This window comes from Lissotriton helveticus, chromosome 6, assembly GCF_964261635.1.
Source record: "Lissotriton helveticus chromosome 6, aLisHel1.1, whole genome shotgun sequence".
Classification (NCBI taxonomy): domain Eukaryota; kingdom Metazoa; phylum Chordata; class Amphibia; order Caudata; family Salamandridae; genus Lissotriton; species Lissotriton helveticus.
In genome coordinates, this window is record NC_136067.1 from 893362604 (window position 1) to 893381728 (window position 19125).

Sequence of the window (19125 nt, forward strand, 5' to 3'; positions counted from 1 at the left end):
TGCAACATTTGCCATACCAAATCAGACACCAACACCGTTTGCACCCATGTAAGTAGTTCTGCATACCTTTGTAACAAATAAGTATAGCTCTCTTATAAAAGGGCTAAATCTGGTTATTGTATTGCAGAAATTACTTTAATCTCTCTTTTTAAGATACAGGCCATCTAATCCCTTCTTCAACCGCAGGATTGGCCACTCAGGTTCTTTAGCGCCAAGATGCTCCCTCCGGAGCGAACGTCGCGCTCTACAAATAACCTCACAAATATCACAAATATCACAAAGGCCTATCCCGGAGTGCTACATGTTGCAGCTTTTCTACAGATGTAAGTGGTAGGAAGGTCTCCCACAGCTTTCTCTGTAATGTGACCTGTGTGCAGCCTGCACAATCACTGGACACGTTAGAATTGACTTACCAAAAGGTCAAATATGCCAAATGAATTCCAAAATGTATTTTGTTTTTTTGTGAATAGAGCATGCACCAGGCAGCAATTTTTTGCCTCAGTTCCCCAAAGATAATATGCCAGAAAAACATGCAGAAGCAAAATTCTGGGGAATCATGTAAAATGTTACCTGTCCAACAAAACAACTGCTATTCAGCAAGAAACATAGACATGTGCCACTAAACAATTTTGAATGTTAGGACACAGGTAGAAATCAACACAAAAACATCTAACATAGCACAATATACAATATACATACTGCCTTGGACACAATCAGTACTAATCAACTAACTTTATAATTGGCTTACTTAACCGCATGCGTGAGGCGGCTTTTTTCGCGCTGTGCGGCGTTTTTTTTAAAAACGCGTTACATGACGAGCTGAGCTCGTCATGAGCATGCGAGCGGCGCAACTCATAACGAGCTCAGCTCGTCATGATCATGGAAGGGGTTAATGTTTCCATAATGACTCACCACCACTGTTCCCACCAAGCTGCGCGCGTAGGCGCGCACGCACGATGCTCTCCTAGAGCGCGCAGTGTCCTGAATTCAGCGCGCACTCTATGAAACCCTACGAGACCATTCGCGCCGCCGCTTTTAAAACGCGAGCGGCGCGAAATCCAGGCTGGAGGCAGAGGATGGACATGCTGTTGCAGGCGCGCAAAGCCCTTTGTGGTCAAAGGGCTTCTGCTTCAACTATTCCCCCCACCGCACCCCCGTCGTGTGTGGACCCCCGGGCTGAGACAGCTTCCCAGCCGCACCCGAGCACTTCACGGGTCTTTGAAAGACCATTTGCACGTTAATGAGGCTTTGATGGGTTTCACTCCTTCTTAGGGCCTCTGCAGCTCGACACCTCCTACTGCTGGAAAAATTAGCCCCCCTCCCACCCCCTCTCATTGCTTGCTTGGTCGGCCTTTCTAGAAACATGCTCTGTTGGCAGCATTAGGAAAATAGCTGAGAGGGGGTGTGGAGGTAAAGGTTCTTGCACTCCGCACGTAACTCCAGCGGGTCATTTCTTTGGGGCAAAAACATTCTTTTCCCTGTGTTGCCCTCTCCCATCCCTCTCAATTTTCCCTACAGGTTCCCTTCCTCCGGCCATGCTTGTAGCTTTTCCCTATCTCAATGCGTGTTTGTTCAGCCTTTCTGGAAACACGCTTTGCTGGCAGCAGTGGAAAAAAGTTGAGCAGCGGGGGTGGGGAGGCTAAGTTTGCTGATGATCTTGCACTTAACTTCTCTTTTTTACCGGAATACGTGCCTCTGTGCTCCATAAATCAGTCTCAATGAAGGCTGTAGAGCATACTTCTTCTCTTCATGTCTTCTAGAGGAGGGACTGTGTTGCGCCTGAAAGGAAGCTACTGATTACACTCTCATTCAATCCCTGACCCCTGCGCTGCGACTTCTAGAAAGTGTTTTACTGTTGATAATGCGCTTAGAGAAGTGGTCAACCGTCCATGTATTTCTTTTTGTGCACATACACGATTTTCCCATTGGAATGCTTGTTTTCACTTTTATTTGTTAATATTTCCATATAGATACAAAAGGTTTAGAAAAATGTGTTTTTTGTCCAGGCCCGTTCCTTCTCTTTACACCCTACTCCATAAAAAAAGAATAGTCATGCTTTCCTGTGAAATTGGCATCTGTGAGCTACAGGGAAGTAAGCAACCGAGAGTCTGAAGAGCAGGTGGAAAAGAGGAGTACAGAAAAGATCGCTGTTATCCATGTAAAAGATGTGAAAGGTGATGGTGTACAAACTCTAAAATGAATTTAATGAGGTCCCAATGAGCAGTGTTTACATCACTGTAGATATGCAGAGGTCACATGTTTCCGCTGTGGGTGTTAAATAAACGTTGCCTGCGCTTTCCTGCCAGTTCTAAACATTGTTTTAATGGCAGGCAGGAAACAGGGCGTTAATGCAGTGAATGGAAAGGGTGGAGGACAGTCAAGACAGTGCAAGGCCCGTTTTCAGGACACCTTTTGTTTATGTGATATTTATATCCTTGAACAAAGATGACTAGTTACTTAAATGCTGCATTTTTTGCCGACTAGACACACCTCAGAGCAATTTCACCAGCATTTTAAAATCAGCATTTCATCTATGGGGGCGACTCACAAAAGCATTTGAGTAAAAGTGCAGGGGGACTCTTGCGAGCTTCTGTGAACTGGCCCAATCTAAAATACGGACCGTGTTCATATACGTTTAGGAACAATAGAAAAGGCGGTCCCTGTTTTCTACTTTGGAGGGAAGGGATTTAGACGTTTCAGGGCAGAGTCACAAACGCATGTAACAGTTCCTCAAAAAGTATTTCTGTAGTAGCACTTCCCATACTCACTAGTGAATCGGCACCAATATGCCTAAAATCTTAACACAATCTTGCAGGTGTGTACTTTTAATACATTATTATTATCCCAATGGGCCAAAGTAAAGTAGTTTAAAAAGTCCATTCATCTAAGTGCGTGAGGTGGTATAAAATGTACAGGTCCCTCTCGTGGCCTGCATGACTCCGGGGGTACACGCGGGGGGGGCGGGGGAAATTAAATACAATAAAAACAAATAAACTAAATCTAAACTTACCAGGATGAGGCATCTCCTCCGCCGGTCCCGCGTCACATTACGTCTCCGAGTCCAAGTGACAAATCGTAGGACTGGATGCGACTGGGGGCGGTATCCTGCATTTGACATGGCATGGGGCGACTGTATGTCACGCACCGAGCAGGAGCCTATCTGCAGACTCCTGCACTACACTATGCATGCGCAGCATGCCTAATGTAATGTCAATGGAGTGGCCGTGCTAAATATGCGCAGTAGGAGTCCACTTCTCTGGACTCCTGCTGCTCTCGCCTGCGTGCATGCACTATGCGTTATTGTTGAATGACGCATGCGCACATGAGGCTGTGAAGAAGCTGCCAGCACAGGCCAGAAATGTAAACAGACGAATGAATTGCGTCTGCCGTCTGCTTACATTTCTTGCTGCCTGTCAACGTTACAGTTTGTCTTGTTGATTGTGACAATGGACCAGCCGCCACTGGGACTGGCCCATGGCTTCTTACGTTCCTGGATCAGGAGTTTTGGACGAAGTCGTCATCCAGGTGGGAGCTCCAGCAGTCTCGACCCCAGCTCCACAAATACTCACAAGAGCTTTTTGACATGAAAGTATATACTTTGCTGTACAGGGCTAGAAAAAAAATGTTATTCTGTGAAAAAACGGATTTGGTTCTAGGTGTACAGCTGCTCCAAATCGCAAAGTTACCATCAGCTGGACGAGTCCCCAATCACCACCCACTCACCCTCTCACTGTGTGATCTGCTCAGTTAGAAGGCACTTCACTCTGCCTGAATCAGTGCTCTGTTAAGGAGCGGCTGCTGCACCTTTATTCTGAGCTAAGAGCAAAACAAGTATTAGACCGATGAAAATGGGCCAAAGCACTACAAAGCAATATGTTCTAAGAATACTACATTCTATACACAGCTAGCCTTTTTTAACCCATTGGCTGCTAACGTCGGCCAACGGTCGTCGCGAGCACTACCTTGGTAGTGCTGCGCACGTCCGTTTGTCGACGCTGCCCCACCCGTTTTTCGAGCGTTCAGCACTGGAGCTGAACGTTCAAAGCAGCCAAGGGGTTAAAAAAACAAAAAAAGTGGGACATCTACATGAAACCACATTTGGTGGCACGGACATTTCCCAAATCTAGTCCTAAAAAATGAACGTCTGATCCAACTAATGGTAAGGCAAACAGGGATACCAAAAACTTGTTTCACCCAATTACATCAGCTTTATTTACAAATAAACAGTAAAAAAAAAGTCACTCACTCATTTCAACATCGGTTGTGCCTCATCTAGTAAAGGAGTTTTGTTACAGCGTGGAAAGGCCAGGAATGCCTTCCACAAATACCCTCCTTTACAGGACAAACACCCCTCAAGCTGCCAGCATAAAACAATAATTCATTTGTAGAGAACAGTTGTTCATGCTATTGCTAACAACTTATGGAAAGTGATATTCATTTTGCGAACAGTTCAGATCGGAGGACAGTCAACACCGAGCCATTAGGTTTTCAATTAACTAAACTCCTCTAACAAGCCAAAAGCTATTATTTTGTGGAGAACAGCTTCCCTACTGCAGCTTAGTAAGGGAGGAGGTGCGGTTGCTAGGTTCCCTTTATTTTTTTTAAAACACATACCTGGGGCGTGGCCAAGATGGCGAGCTAGGAGGACGCTTTCCTTGTGAGCTCCCGAAGCCCCGGAGCCTTTGCACCGCCAGTCACCGCTGATCTCCCCCGGATCGAGCGGGAGGCAGTGCCCAGCACCGGTGGACAAGCGACGACGCGACCTGGGGATCCCCGGTGCTCTCCAGGGCACAGCAGAGCTGGGCTGGAGCGATCCCCGGAAAGGAGGCCTGTCGCCAAGCCGGAAGACGCCTGTGGGCCATCCTGCGGAGCCCGCCGGTGGAGCGACCGGGAGCCCTAGCGGAGCTACGGGGACTGTCGGTGGGGAGGCGCCCCCCAGAGCGAGCCGCTAACGAGGCAGCGGAGAAGCAACCCGCGGCGGGCCGTCGAATCACCGGCCGGGACCCTACGAGGCGGACCCGGGGAGCTCCAACTACGCGACCCCGGGGATCCAGAGGGCCGAGAGGCCTACCCCGGGGCCCAGGCTTCTGGAGCCCTCCACTGCGCCCCAAACTGTCTGGAGGGTCGGCGCAGTGACCGGAGGGCGCTCCAAGACACCCTGAGTTGCCCGGGCGAGCTACGGGGACCCCGCCCCCACATCACTCTCAAGTGGACCCCGGTGGGCCTACAGAGCGGCGGCGACGCTCAGATTGAGGGCCTTGAATGCAAAGGGGCCCTCCCTCCTTCACCACACCTCGCACCGGAGCCGGACTGTGGCGCTGAGACCCCCCGGCGAGGACCTTAAAGGTGACGGGCTATTTGCCTGGGCAGAACATTGTGTGGCACGAGAACTGCGGTGAGGAGCACCGGCCTCGAGGGGAATAGACCTACGCCATTCCTACTGCGACGCGGAGGGAGGCCACCCAGACCCTTCCAAGCGGACTCCACTGCTGCATCTACTCCGGAGGTACAGAGGAAGGGCCGGGCGACGCGACACTTTGGCGTGGACACGACGGTGTGGCCCGACTACCTTTGTCCCTGGACGCTCTCCTCCACGTGGTGGGGCAGAGGTGGTACCCCGCTGTCAGTGGCGGACAGCAGCACCCACCTTGGGGTGACGACGCGGAAGAGAGGCCCCACAGCTGCGATCAGCCCGTGGAGTGCCGCAACGGGGAGTGCTGACACGTGCATCTCGGCCCCACGCTGCTCGGGACCTTATCGGTGCCCTCTGTGTCGCGGACCGCTCCCGCTGCTACGATGTCTGGCAACCGAGGGGGTAAGAAAGGTGAACGCACCTTGCCTGATATGTTGAGCAGGGCTGCCCCCAGACAAGATAGGACCCAGCCTGCCCCGAGCCCTCCGTCCAGCTCTCGAGGGGCTGAGGGAGGGGAACCTCCAGTGACCCGATCGTTTCTGGAGTCGTTGTTCAGCACCCTCAGGGAGGACTTCCAAACGCTGAAGCAGGAGGTGGCGGGGGAGGTCCGTGAGGTGCAAAGGGAGGTCGATTCCCTTGGTGAGCGTGTAACCACTATAGAAGAGGCTGGCCACACCCGCGACGATGAGATAACGCACCTGCAGCAGGAAGTTCTACGGCTCAGAGACCAGCAAATTGACCTCCAGGCCCACGCAGAAGATCTCGAGAACAGGTCCAGGCGCAACAACATTAGAGTCCGAGGCGTCCCATCTGGAGAAGAAGGGGAGGACGTGGCTGCTTACCTGGGAGATATGTTTTGCGACATCTTAGGGGAACCTGGAGACTTCCCGGTGAGGATAGACAGAGCGCACAGAGTGGGCCCGCCGCGACGGGCTTCGGCACCAGCCCCAGACATCTTGGCCTTCCTGCCGGACTTCCCCTTGAAGGAACGGATCCTACGCGAGGCTCGACGTTGGCAGCCGCTAAGTTTCCGGAATCATCAGGTGGCGCTGTTTCAGGACTTATCTACGATTACCCTTCAAAAGCGCAAGTCCTTCAAGATCGCCACAGACTTCTTGAGAGAACACGGCACGCAGTACTCCTGGGGCCATCCTTTCCGGCTCATCTTCCGCTGGAACGGAACCTTGCATCAGCTCCGGTCCCTTCAGGACACTTGCGAGGTGCTGGGGATCACGGCAATGGACACCGACACTCCCACACCCTCCCGCCGACGCATCACCAGAGATGGGTGGCAGACTGTCCGACGGCGCCGGCCCGCTAACTTACCTTCGAGACCGGACTCACCCACGGTCAGAGCTGAAATGGACAACGCGATACTGGTGGTATCCAGAGACACATCGTCTGGTGATATGGCCCTGACGGCCTGAGCACACTCCGGGGGGAGATCTTGATGGCCTCATCTTCACAGCAGGTGCGGGGGTTCCGGGAGGGAGGGGGCGGCGGGGGAGTGCAGGAGGTGGCTGGACGTCCACTCGAATAACTTACCACAGACTTGTCCGATAAGGACCGGGCTGGGACAATGATCCTTGTTCAAGGGAAGTTGGGGAGGTGGGGACGTTGGGGGAACGGGTGGGGTGCGGGAGGAGGGTGGTTGGGATCGGGGGGGGAGGTTCGGGGGGACTACGGGTCTCGAAGTTTGGGGTGGGGTGGCCGGGTGTTGGGTTGGTTGGGGGATGTTTGGAGGGGACTTTGGGATTTGTGCTGGGCTGTCATGTTTTACTGCTGTTCTTGCTATGGCTTCGTACCGCACGTACTGAGTTGCGGGTATTGTGCTATTAGGCTCCTGCATTTGCTCGGCTTTAGGCCGTTGATACTCACGGCGATCACTGCCGACATAGCCTCATTGATCGCTTTTCTTGGGACGACTATTCATGGCCCTTAAGATAGTCACCCTCAACGTGAAGGGACTGAACAACCCGGTCAAGCGTAGAGCGATATTGTCCCTCCTTGAGAACACCCAGGCAGACATCTGTCTTTTACAGGAGACTCACCTCTTAGCCCGAGACTGCCTTAGGATGAGATCACCGAAATTCCCAATACAGCTTTTTTCCTCAGGGCCCACTAAGACAGCAGGGGTCGCTATCTTAATCTCTAGAACGTTTAAAGGAGAGGTCCTGCACAAAGTTGCGGAGCAGAAGGGGAGGCTCCTAGCTTACAGGGTCAAGCTGGGGGGTTTCTTGTTCACTGTGGGTTCAATCTATAGCCCGAATGACCGCCAAGATCTGTTCCTACACTCAGCCCTCGAAAACATAGCGACTACACCGGACAGACACATAATCATTGGGGGGGACTTGAATATGGTCTTTGATTCGCTCCTGGACAGATCTGCGCAGCGACGCCCACACACCGGGGAGTTCTCGCAGCTGAGCCACTCCCGCCTAGGTGATCTCGATATGCATGATTTATGGAGACGTCTGCACCCCACCACTCGGGCCTATTCCTATTACTCCCACGCGCACAGGACATACGCGAGATTAGATCATATCCTAGTTACGGGACCGATGGCCGCGCTGGCGACGGCTTCCGACATAGGGGTTCTCACGTTGTCGGATCATGCCCCGGTGTCGGGTTCCTTTCAACTACCGCCGGTATCACCCTCTCGGGGAGTCTGGCGCCTCAGAGACACCCTGTTGCATAAGCAAGCGGTGTTGAAGCAGATACGCGACGCGATTACTGAATACCGGTCCCATAATGATAATGGGGACACCACCCGAGCGACACAGTGGGCCGCCTTGAAGGGGGTGCTCCGTGGGGAATTCATCGCCACCTCGTCTGCGGAGAATAGAGAACGACAACAAAAAAGGGATGAGCTTACGACCCAGGTGCGGGAGCTGGAACAGATGCATCAGAGAACGGGAGCCCCCAGAATTTGGAGGCAGCTTAAGGCAGCGCGGAAATTACTCTCCGCGCTGGACATGGACAGAGCGGAATATGCGGCGCTGCGCCTGAAACATGCGTATTACACTGGCGGCGATAGGTGTGGCCGCCTCCTCGCGAACAAACTCCGGATGAAACATCAGCGTCAGCGGGTTACGGAACTGTCGATTCCCGGCGGAGCGACGGCTACGGAGGACCCTCAGATTGCGGAGGGATTCCGCCGATACTACGCCGACTTATACGCAGGCGAACCTCCCTCGGCATTGGCTGAGGCTGATTACCTCGAATCGGTCGAGCTCCCTGCTCTCACCCCGGAACAGGCGGAATACCTGGAGCGGGACATTCGGCCGGAGGAGGTGATTGCAGCTATCTCCCGGCTTAAGCATGGGAAGGCCCCGGGACCCGACGGTTACACCCCACTTTTCTACAAGACGTTCTGCCAAGAACTGGTCCCACTGTTGACGCGACTCTATAACTCCTTCGCGGAACCGGGAGCCATCCCTCCGGATTTGCTCCGGGCGACGGTATCGGTTATTCCCAAGCCAGGGAAAGACAAGACCGAGTGCGGCTCCTACCGGCCAATCTCGTTGTTGAACGTGGACCTCAAGCTCTACACGGGGATCCTGGCGACTCGTCTGGCGCAATATCTGCCGGGACTTGTGGACCCGGATCAGGCGGGGTTTGTCCCCGGTCGGCAAACGGTGGACAACACTAAGAGAGTGGTACACATCCTGGAGAAGGCCTCCCGCATCCCTGGGGAACGCATGCTATTGTCGGTCGACGCGGAGAAGTTGTTCGACCGTGTGCGTTGGTCTTACCTTGAAAGAGTGCTTTGCAAAATGGGTATAGGGGAGAAATTCCGCACCCTCATATTTAACTGTTACAAACACCCAGCCGCGGTGGTGCGGGTGAATGGGTGCAGCTCCGACCACTTTGCGATTGAACGAGGAACCAGACAGGGATGCCCACTGTCCCCGCTTCTTTTCGCCCTTTACATGAGCCGTTTGCCCAGAGGATTCGACAGGACCCGAAGGTGACTGGAGTCCGGATGGGGGGCTACATTCACACCATTAGCCTGTACGCGGACGACGTGTTCCTCATGCTTGATGACCCGGGGGAGGCACTCCCGGCCTGCATTGCCGAGATGGACGCCTTCCCCACGGTAGCGGGCTTCAAAATGAATATGAGGAATTCGTCTGCCCTGGACCTCTCGCTGTCCACTGCAACGAGACTTGAGTTACAGAGGCGCTTCCCCATGAGTTGGTCTAAAGATCTGATCCCATACTTGGGTGTCTTATTGGCGCCCTCCTTGCCCACCATGGTAACGGCGAATTACACGGCATTGGGCAGAAAGATGAAGGAGGAATTGTCCCGCTGGAACAAGGGCACATTGTCGTTATTGGGACGGATCGCCGCGGTGAAGAAGACTCTCTTGCCGCAGGTCCTGTATTTGTTTCGGGCCCTACCGCTTCAGCCACCGAAGGGTTGGATCCGACAAGCTCAGGCTGACATCGCCCGCTTTGTCTGGCAGGGTCGCAAACCCAGGCTTAAGAGAGCTTTGTCTACACTGGCTCCGGAATCCGGCGGCCTTGGCATACCAGATCTCCAAAAGTACTTTCAAGCAGCGCAATTACGGTATTTCGTGGAGTGGAGCAAATGGGAATCTGACAGACATTGGCTGTTTCAGGACCAGGCGGTGGCGGGCAGGACCTTTACAGGAGATACCCTTCATGCGCAGAGCTCATCGCCCCCCCAACCTTTACGCGTCTTTTGTCACGCAAGTTCCGCTCAGAGTGTGGGATGCCGTGAATGCTACACAGGGACTTACCACCTTCCCATCGCCGCTTACGCCGTTGGTCGGGAACCCTGACTTTCAGCCCGGGATGGAACCTGGCGCGTTCTCGCTCTGGCGGGCTGCCAGATGCTGCGCTTTGTTTCACATGTATGGTTCGGAAGGGATCGTGTCGTTCCAGGACCTCAGACGAGATTACCATCTGCCTGAGACTGAACGTATGCGATATCTACAGGTTCGCCACTGGGCGCTGCAGCCGCAGGTAAGGGACCTGGCCGACCGGAAACTTACACCCTACGAGATGTGGCTGGCGACACGCTCCTCGGATGCCAAGCTCGTCTCGGACCTGTACAAACTTTTGCAGCCCCCCACCTTCCACATCCATAACCCCGGACGGGTGCGCTGGGAGCGGGAACTGGGGAGGGAATTAAGCCACAAAGAATGGGACGACATTTCCTACCGCGCGCGTCACTCGGCTTACCACACTGGGCTCACTGAGACTTTCACTAAAATAACTACATACTGGTACTACACGCCTCAACGACTGCATGAAATGAACCATAACCTGCCAGACACCTGTTGGCGCGAGTGTGGACAGACTGGCACACTCACATACATCCTGTGGGACTGTCCGTTGCTGGGTCCCTACTGGAAGGAGGTCTTAGATGAGGTTGACCAGTGTTTTGACATTGAACTGCCTCGCTTCCCCGCCTATGTCCTATTAGGGTTACCTAACGGGTTGATGTATCCTCTGAGGTCCAGGAGGGGTAGACAGATAGCAATTGCATTAGGTTCAGCGATACAGAACATACTCATATATTGGCGCACCACCACCACTCCCAACACTATAGGCTGGCTACACAGGTTATGGCACGTTCTAGGTATGGAGAAACTGTCCCTTACGGTGGCGGGCGAGGTAGATAAGTTTGAGGGATTATGGCAGCCTTTTCTCACCTTACTGCAGTCGGAATTCAAGGAAATTACTTGTCCCCGATACCTCAGGCTCATGCGATTGACATCCCTGACTACCCCGCAGGCTTAGTTGCCCTGAAAGATTTCTGTGAAAAAAGGTGCGGTCCCGCCGCAAAGGTGTAGAGGGCACGTGACATTCGCTCAGCACAACCCGGGGGGGGCATAACGGGGGGGGGAAAGGGGGTGAGAGGGGGTTCGGGGGGAGGGCAGGGGGAGGGCAGTTGAGGGGGGGGTTGATGGTTTTGGGGTCAGTCGTCATCGCCCTTACGCCTAGCATGTGGCTCTATAACATGTTCTGAGTGTAATGTCTGAAATTCTGATGGCGCTCATGGTATAGAGACTCTGAATAGCACCTCTTTGACGACAAGTTTACTCTGTATGTATTGTTTTCCTCGTTTATAACCTTGCAATAAAATGCTTTAAACCTAAAACACATTACCTGCATTTTGTCCACATTCCTTTAACACATCGGAAAAGTTATAGTTGTGATAACTCGTGGCTTGGTGAATGCGGGGACCTTTCTGGCACTCCCTTTGCAGATTTAAGTATGCAAGCATAGATACACTGAACCTTTGAATAAAACAGTGCGCCAGATTGTTCAGTTTGTATAGAATATTCTGCCAGCAGATTTCAACACAACATCGCTTTACATGAATAGAGCACAAATTCACAAAGCTGTCCCTGCCATCACCGTTTCTAAACATGGGCAAAATATTCTGCTTCACAGAGTCTGGTGGACACCACAGATCAATACAGCAACTTAAAGGTGGATGAAGTCATGGAATTGTGAAACATAAGGGCAGGATATTGGTTGGAAGGCTTAGATTGGTGACACATGGCATTTTAAGAAAGGTCAACTTGTCTCCCATCTTGGACACTTGACAGCCAGAACTAAGTTCTAAATGGTCTTTGCAGACAAAAGTGGCTAATTTTGTGAAAATCTGAAATAAAAATTCAAACAAATAAAACAAAGAATTGTGCGGTAATTGGGGAAGCATCAGGCCTATAATATGTTCAGCTGCAGCAGTGACTCGCTTCATGGCCAGTTTGCAATTGCGGTCTTATTGCAACAACTGGGCAACAAAGGCGGGGATGGATGTTATTACAGAAAGTGAGTGATGCCCCCATCTATATGCCACACTTACTAAAGTCAAAAAGGATCTACAAATAAGTGAACAAGAAGCACACACTCCATCCATGCAAGGTAAATGCCTAACCCCAAAACGTACAAAGAAGGGAAGGGACAGACTGCTTGGCTACAGCGCCGGCTCTGTAAAGCAGAATTTTCAGCACAGACATCTCATCACTGTACCGCCCCCCAGCAGTTATTAAATATAATAGATTTATTAATCCAAATAACTGACTAACATAGAACCACTCAAATTACGTTCCTATTTCACTATACTAATTCAAAATTAATCCTTATGGGTTCCAGAGTAGCACGCTACTCGACAAAAAAAGCGCTTCAAAATCCCATCAGGGGTGGCAAGTGCTATATAAATACAAACCTCTTTCCATCTTCTATCCCGCCACCTACCGTACTCTATCCAAATGACTAAATAACATTTCCACCACGCGAATTACTTCATATTTCACTATACTAATTTTCAACACTAATACTTTATGGGTTCCGGAGTAGCGTGCTACTTGCCAGAAAAGCGCTTCAACATGCATTAGGGGTAACAGGTGCTATATGAATGCAAACCTTTCTTCCCCTTCTATCCCTCCGCTATCTTTCTCACTCCAAATAACTGACTAATATGTGTGGAAATGCACAGTCTTTTCAGTTTTTAAGCAAACGTTTGAAGGGATATTTGGCGCTGCACACACACGCGTTCTGGTTCCTGGTGCACATAGCCATGGCTGCAGCGCACAGAAACCCTACACTGCCGCACACAGAGGCAACAAATTAGAGGGAACATTGCTCACCACATATTAATATGCAATAGAATGAGTCTAAGCTTTTTGTCTTAAAATAGTTTTCGATGCCTTTAACATTCCAGGCGACTATCCTTAACTTAGACATAGAACTGAATACATATGACAGGTATTATTTCTCTCCCAAACATATTGAGGTAAAACAGCTACAACAGAGAAAAAGAAGGAAAGAAGAGAAAAGAGAAAGAACAACAACCATTCATAACGAATAAGATAGAGAGCCAAGGAAGAAAACATCCTAAAAGTCAAGTATTACGACATGAACAGTAGAAACTAGACAATGCAATCCCAATTGGGAAAATGAGCAGAAACGCCAAAGAAGAAGGGAAAAAGGTGGTGCAGTAAAAATGATATTTCTGAAAGATACTACTTAAGTAAGAAAATGTAAAAAATAAATTGAAAAAGAAGGAATGAGAAATTAACAATTATCAGCTAAGGAAGAATAATAAAAAGGCAAAATTAACTGACAACAACTTCCCTATAAAAACATATACAGGTACTGCAGTAACAGAAAGCAAAATATCAAGATGAAGAAACAATGGGATATACATAAAAACAGCTGAGATTCCACAAGAGGAGTAGAGACCTGAAAAACAAAGAAAACTAAGTTATATAAAGAAACATATAAAAATAATATTATATGTGATTGTGGGAAATAGTAATAGTGAAAGACACCCATGCGTCTAATGAGTATATTAGTAAACTGAAGAAACAATGAGTTATTTATTCACCTTCCTTAGAAAATGAGAATTGAGGGCTCGTTTAACTGAAAGTAGTTTAAAATGTTATGTTTTTTTCAGTGAATGTGATTCCAAATGGAGATGGGCTTGATTATATATAGATTCAAAGATATCACTTATGCAATGTTTACTGACGTATTCATATTGACACTTCCTTTGGGAGAAATCTTTTTTCTAAATTATTAACGTATCCAGATGATAACCTCATATTAGGTAGGGATTGCAACCAGTTCATGGATCCTTTCTTCAGGAGTAATTCAAAGCTTAGAACTGTCCCTAATTAAATGCAACAAACCTTTAACCCCTTCTGCGCTCATGACAAGCTGAGCTCGTCATGAGTTGTGCCGCTCGCATGCTCATGACGAGTTCAGCTCGTCATGTAAGGCGTTTTTTTTAAAACCGCCGCACACAGCGGGAAAACCGCTAGCGGCGATGCGGTTAAAAGAGTTATTTCAACCCTCACTGCTGAGAATACTCAGCTTACTCCACTGCCCATGGTTCTCAAAGTAAGGAAAAGCTTAGAATAAATAGCGTTTTGGATGAATGCGGGAAGAATATTATCAGGATACTGACATCGCTAACTGCCCCAGATTTCAGAGAAACTGTATTAGCCTGAATTTACTCCTAATGAAATATTGTTAAATTCCTATTTTGGTACTTTCCCAAGAAACTCTTCAACAATCTGTTAATGGAATGAGATGTACAAAAAAGAGGCACTTTTGACAAACTCCCTAGAGGTAAAGTTCCTGGGCTGAGGGCTTTTACAGCAGAATTAATTTCTTTCAGCGATGCTTGCTTGGTCCCTTATCCATTTATTTTAATTGATTACTTTATCTCAAAATAAGTCAGAAGGTATCTTCATAGAGGCCATAATTTGTCTTATTCTCAAAAAGTACAGGGATCATTGCTTAAGTAAGAATTATAGGCCCGTAATTCTAACTAATATAGACTACAAAATAGTTGCAGACATTTTAGCCGTAACTTTATAAAAGGTTCTCCTGCAGCGTGTGGGGATAGACCATTCTAGATTTGCAATAGATGGGGTCATACCATATAATTCTACAACATTTTAAAATGTTAATCACAGTTTCTCAAAATCCATAGATCCCATAGCTGCTATAATACAAGATGCAGAAAAAGCATCTGATAAGTTTAACTGGAAATTCCTTCACAGATAGTTACATTGAATGGTTTTATTCATACATTTTTAAAACCCCTTTATCTCCTTTACTTTTCACCAATATATTCAATCAATCAATCAATCTAAGTTGGTAAAATGCAGCTACTCACCCTCAAGGGTCTCAAGGCTTGAGGATTAGGGTGGGCACGTCCTTTGAGTATCTTCAGTTGAATTTCTTCAGTTATTAGTATTCAGTCCAATTATTTTCAATTACATGGGGGTACTAGACAAGGGTGTTGTCTTTCTATTGTTCTTGCTCTGGAGTTTATTTTAGAAAGCATCAGAAGGTCAACTGCGTACTGTGGAATCACTTTAAAAAAACTAAATATTACATTTACTGCCTACATGCATGATATTTTGCTTTTTATGTCAAAGTCAATCTATTCTTCACCATTATGTACAGTAGTCAGACATTATACCTTTAAGCAAATATTGTGTTAAAGTAACCTTTCAGATATTTTGTTACACAAGGAATACCAGTGAAATAATATGCATCGATATGCGGTATTCTAATTCCATTGAAGATAAACTACATATTAATGTTAAAAAACGAAACTAAAGTTGTTAATCTCAAAGATAAGTGGTTCCCACTTGTCCTATCTTTTTGTGGAAGACTAGATATGATAAAATTATGTTCCTTCCCATTATGGAGTTTTACCTTGTTCAATTGGTGATATTCTTTCTAAATAGTTATGGGATAAAGTGTAGGGTTACTGTAGATAAACAAAATAGATCTAAACGGACATGTTAGTTTCTAAATGCTATGCTGGATTTGTTGTAAAACAAACCCTTATTCTTCTCCAGGACTCAGGGCAGGTTTTTGAATGTATTCTCCAGATCAGTTTGCATAAATACATCCCTTCTCTTTTAAATATGCTATTTTTATGTCACAGCCCTCCATGATCTGGCCTTTCTCTATATTCTTTTACTCTAGTAAAGCCTCAGATAATGGACATAGATTCTCCATTGTGTTGCTTTATTAATAGCCCTACATTTAAGTATGGAACTTCATTCTGGAAACATAGGGGGCATATTAGCAAGAACCTCAGTAAAATTATCGTTGTTTTAGCGGCAGGTAACTGCCGCTAAAACGGCGATAATGGGCTTACTAATATGAGTTATAGAATTCCAATAGAAGCCCAGGCTTAATTGATTTATAAATTATTAATCTCTCCTGAGATTAGGAGATTTAAATTCTTTAAGGAGTTGCCTTGGTATCTGAATTACAATTTTCTTTGCCTACCAAAGTCTGGAATAAAAAATAAATAGGATACCTCTCATTCAGCTGGTTTGACTCAAACCTCATACATAATCTAACATAGTTTGCTCTATATGCTGTTCTATTACATACAATGAAATGTGGTTTGTGCTATATGCTGGATTTGTAATACAGACAGTGGTACTTACCTTCATATGTTTTTCAATGGTACTAATACATACAGTTTCTGGAAAAGAGCATGTAACAGAATATGATGTTTTGTAACTTTCAGATTCCTTTTTTCTGCTACTAATATGTTTCATGCCTCACAGTTATCTAAATCACAATAGTTTATTGAGCAAACAGATTTTAATTGCTGTAGCTCTTCAAGATATACCTTCAAATTTGGACATTAGGTGTTCGAATTACACTTAAGGCTTGGAGGAATAATGTTTGCTATAACCATCGATTGAGTACTTATGAACTTGCTTCCTTGAGAGTGTCTATGTAAAAATCTAAATAATGGCTTCCATTATCCAATAATTTAAATAAGTGTGCAGCATTGCATCCTAGCTTTGTTTTCTGGTTTAATTTCATATGATTCCAGTTAATGTTCTCTTTCGTTTCTATTCCAAACTTATTTTTGATTACTGCTCATTAGTTTAATATATATCGGTCCATGTAATCAGCCTTTAGCAGCACCATGATCACTTTTTCTTTGTTGTCAACATTATCATTAATTCTTTCCCGATGATTATCCTTAAAATGTTACTTAGCCTGAATTTGTAATCATATTTAATTGATGGTTATATATATATATATATATATGTTATATGCTTTTCCAAAAATATTTTGAGAAATGTTTACAATACATGTTGGTCTTACTGTCAATTTCATTTCTTTTTTTATATTGATGGTCAAAATATTATCGGGCTTTGTTTGTTCAGTACAAATAAAATTCATTTTCCAAACTTAAAAATAGGCAATAAAACACAATGGACAAAACTCAATCATCCAAAAAATCCAAAAGACACATAGGAGCACATTAGTCCGCCCGCCATACCAGTGGGAAATGGGATCACCCGCAATGCTAGCGGCGGTCCCGCACATCCCATTAGGATGCGTCCGCTACACACTGGCGGGCGCATCCCGCATTTTTAACATTGCGGCAGGGGGGTGCTGAAAGCACCACCCGCCGCAATGCTAAAATGCATGTTGTGCTTTTCAATGCACAACATGACAAGCATCGCACGGTGCCTGCCACGTTGTTCATTGAAAGGCAGGGGGTACAGGGGGTACCATAGGTACCCCCCATGTGCACCCCCCACCCCCTGGAGTCCATGGGGGTCCGCAATGGGCCCCCCCATGTAGACTCCGCATGCCTTTCTGTGGCGGCAATGCCACCACCGAAAGGCATGTGAAAGGCCACATTGTAATATGGATGGATATTAAACCCTTTTCCGCCCGGTTTCCTTCTCAACCGGGTGGAAAAGCAGCAGACGGTTTTTCCGTCTGCCACGGACCCCCGCCATGGTAATATGGCGGGGGTCATTAATGGGAGGATGGCGGGCAGATTGCCCCTGACGGGCCAGTGGTGGCTACCGCCGGCCAGGCCCGCCATTCTAATGGGGCCCATAGAGTCATCGATACCTGTAGCCAGCAACACTTATCATAAGGAAATAATACACACATCTACATGCACTCAGAAATGGGCAGGTCTATCTACCTAGACTGTGTCTAAGAATGTTATTAAACCCTAAGACCATAATGCTGGAATACCAAAACTATACAAACTGTAGTTCAATGAATAAGACATAGCTAATTAACTGAGCAATTGGCCAGAACACAATAGTTGTAACAGATAATCACACGTTGGATCAGTCTACATCCTTCATTCATTAACTTAGATTCATGTGAAAAGCCCTTGGACTGCTGAAAGTGCTTTGAAGACATCATAATGGCAGACTTTGTGCTGCACAAATTCTAATAACATAACTTTGTCTACCTAACAGCATTTCCCCTAGAAAGTCAGTCTCATTGAATATCATTCTCAAATACGTGTATCCTTCATAATCCTCATTTTGGGGTATTTTATAAAGCATCCTATCATATTACTTGTCTAGTTAAATTGCTTTTGAGAGAAATCAGAAAACAATGCAAGCCTGTAGTGTTCATGTGCACTCAATCACTTCCTTTCTGTTCTTTTCTGGTTACACTTTCTTTGATAACGTTTACTGTCTAACATGCTGTATCTTGTTTTTATAGGTAAAGTTGGAGACTGGAAAAATATAATGACCGTAGCTCAGAATGAAAAATTTGACACGGTGTTTCAGGAGAAAATGAAGGCTCTGCAACATCTTCCAATCAAGCTCATCTGGGATTATAACAATTGAATTTGTAGCCACAAGGACAATCCACTTGACCACTTTAACGAAGATGCATCAGAATAAGACAGTTTCCATTATGAATTAAGAATCGCTAAGTGGCGTTCGCCATTTATGCTTTTTGGCATGATTGTACCTTTACCTATTATGGCATAACTTTCTTGTGGACCTGCATTTAAATGTCCTTGTTGGTCATCCATACCTCTCCTGATTATAAAGATTACTACTCAGTGTTCACTATGTAGTCAATATCATTTACCCCTGGTTCCCCTGGTTTGATTTGCAGTGACTCCCCATGACTTTTGTGTACATAGTTTAGCTACACTATGCACTGTGTTAGAATTATGTGCACTCCTGAGTAACGCATTTACAATTTATAAAAAACAGCAGTACCAGTCTCCAATTCACACTTTGTTGATAATTCGATATTTAGGTCAGCACATTTGTTGCACACTGAAGTTCAGCAAAAGGGACTAGAACCCTATTCATGAGACATTACACCTTGTTTTCTAATCAACAGAACACGCTTTTGAAGCTATGGGTACTAGATTTAAGCAGTGATCACGTAAGC

General features: G+C 47.0%; 1 protein-coding gene across 1 annotated transcript in view; it reads left to right on the forward strand.

The window, feature by feature from the left end:
* LOC144761580 (amine sulfotransferase-like) overlaps positions 1–18791 on the forward strand; it is a 290526-nt gene extending 271735 nt beyond the window's left edge. The window contains exon 7 of the mRNA XM_078646879.1: positions 18436–18791. Coding sequence (XP_078503005.1) covers positions 18436–18563 — 128 coding nt within the window. The 3' untranslated portion in view covers positions 18564–18791. The remainder of the gene's footprint in view (positions 1–18435) is intronic.
* The last annotated feature ends 334 nt before the right edge of the window (positions 18792–19125 follow it).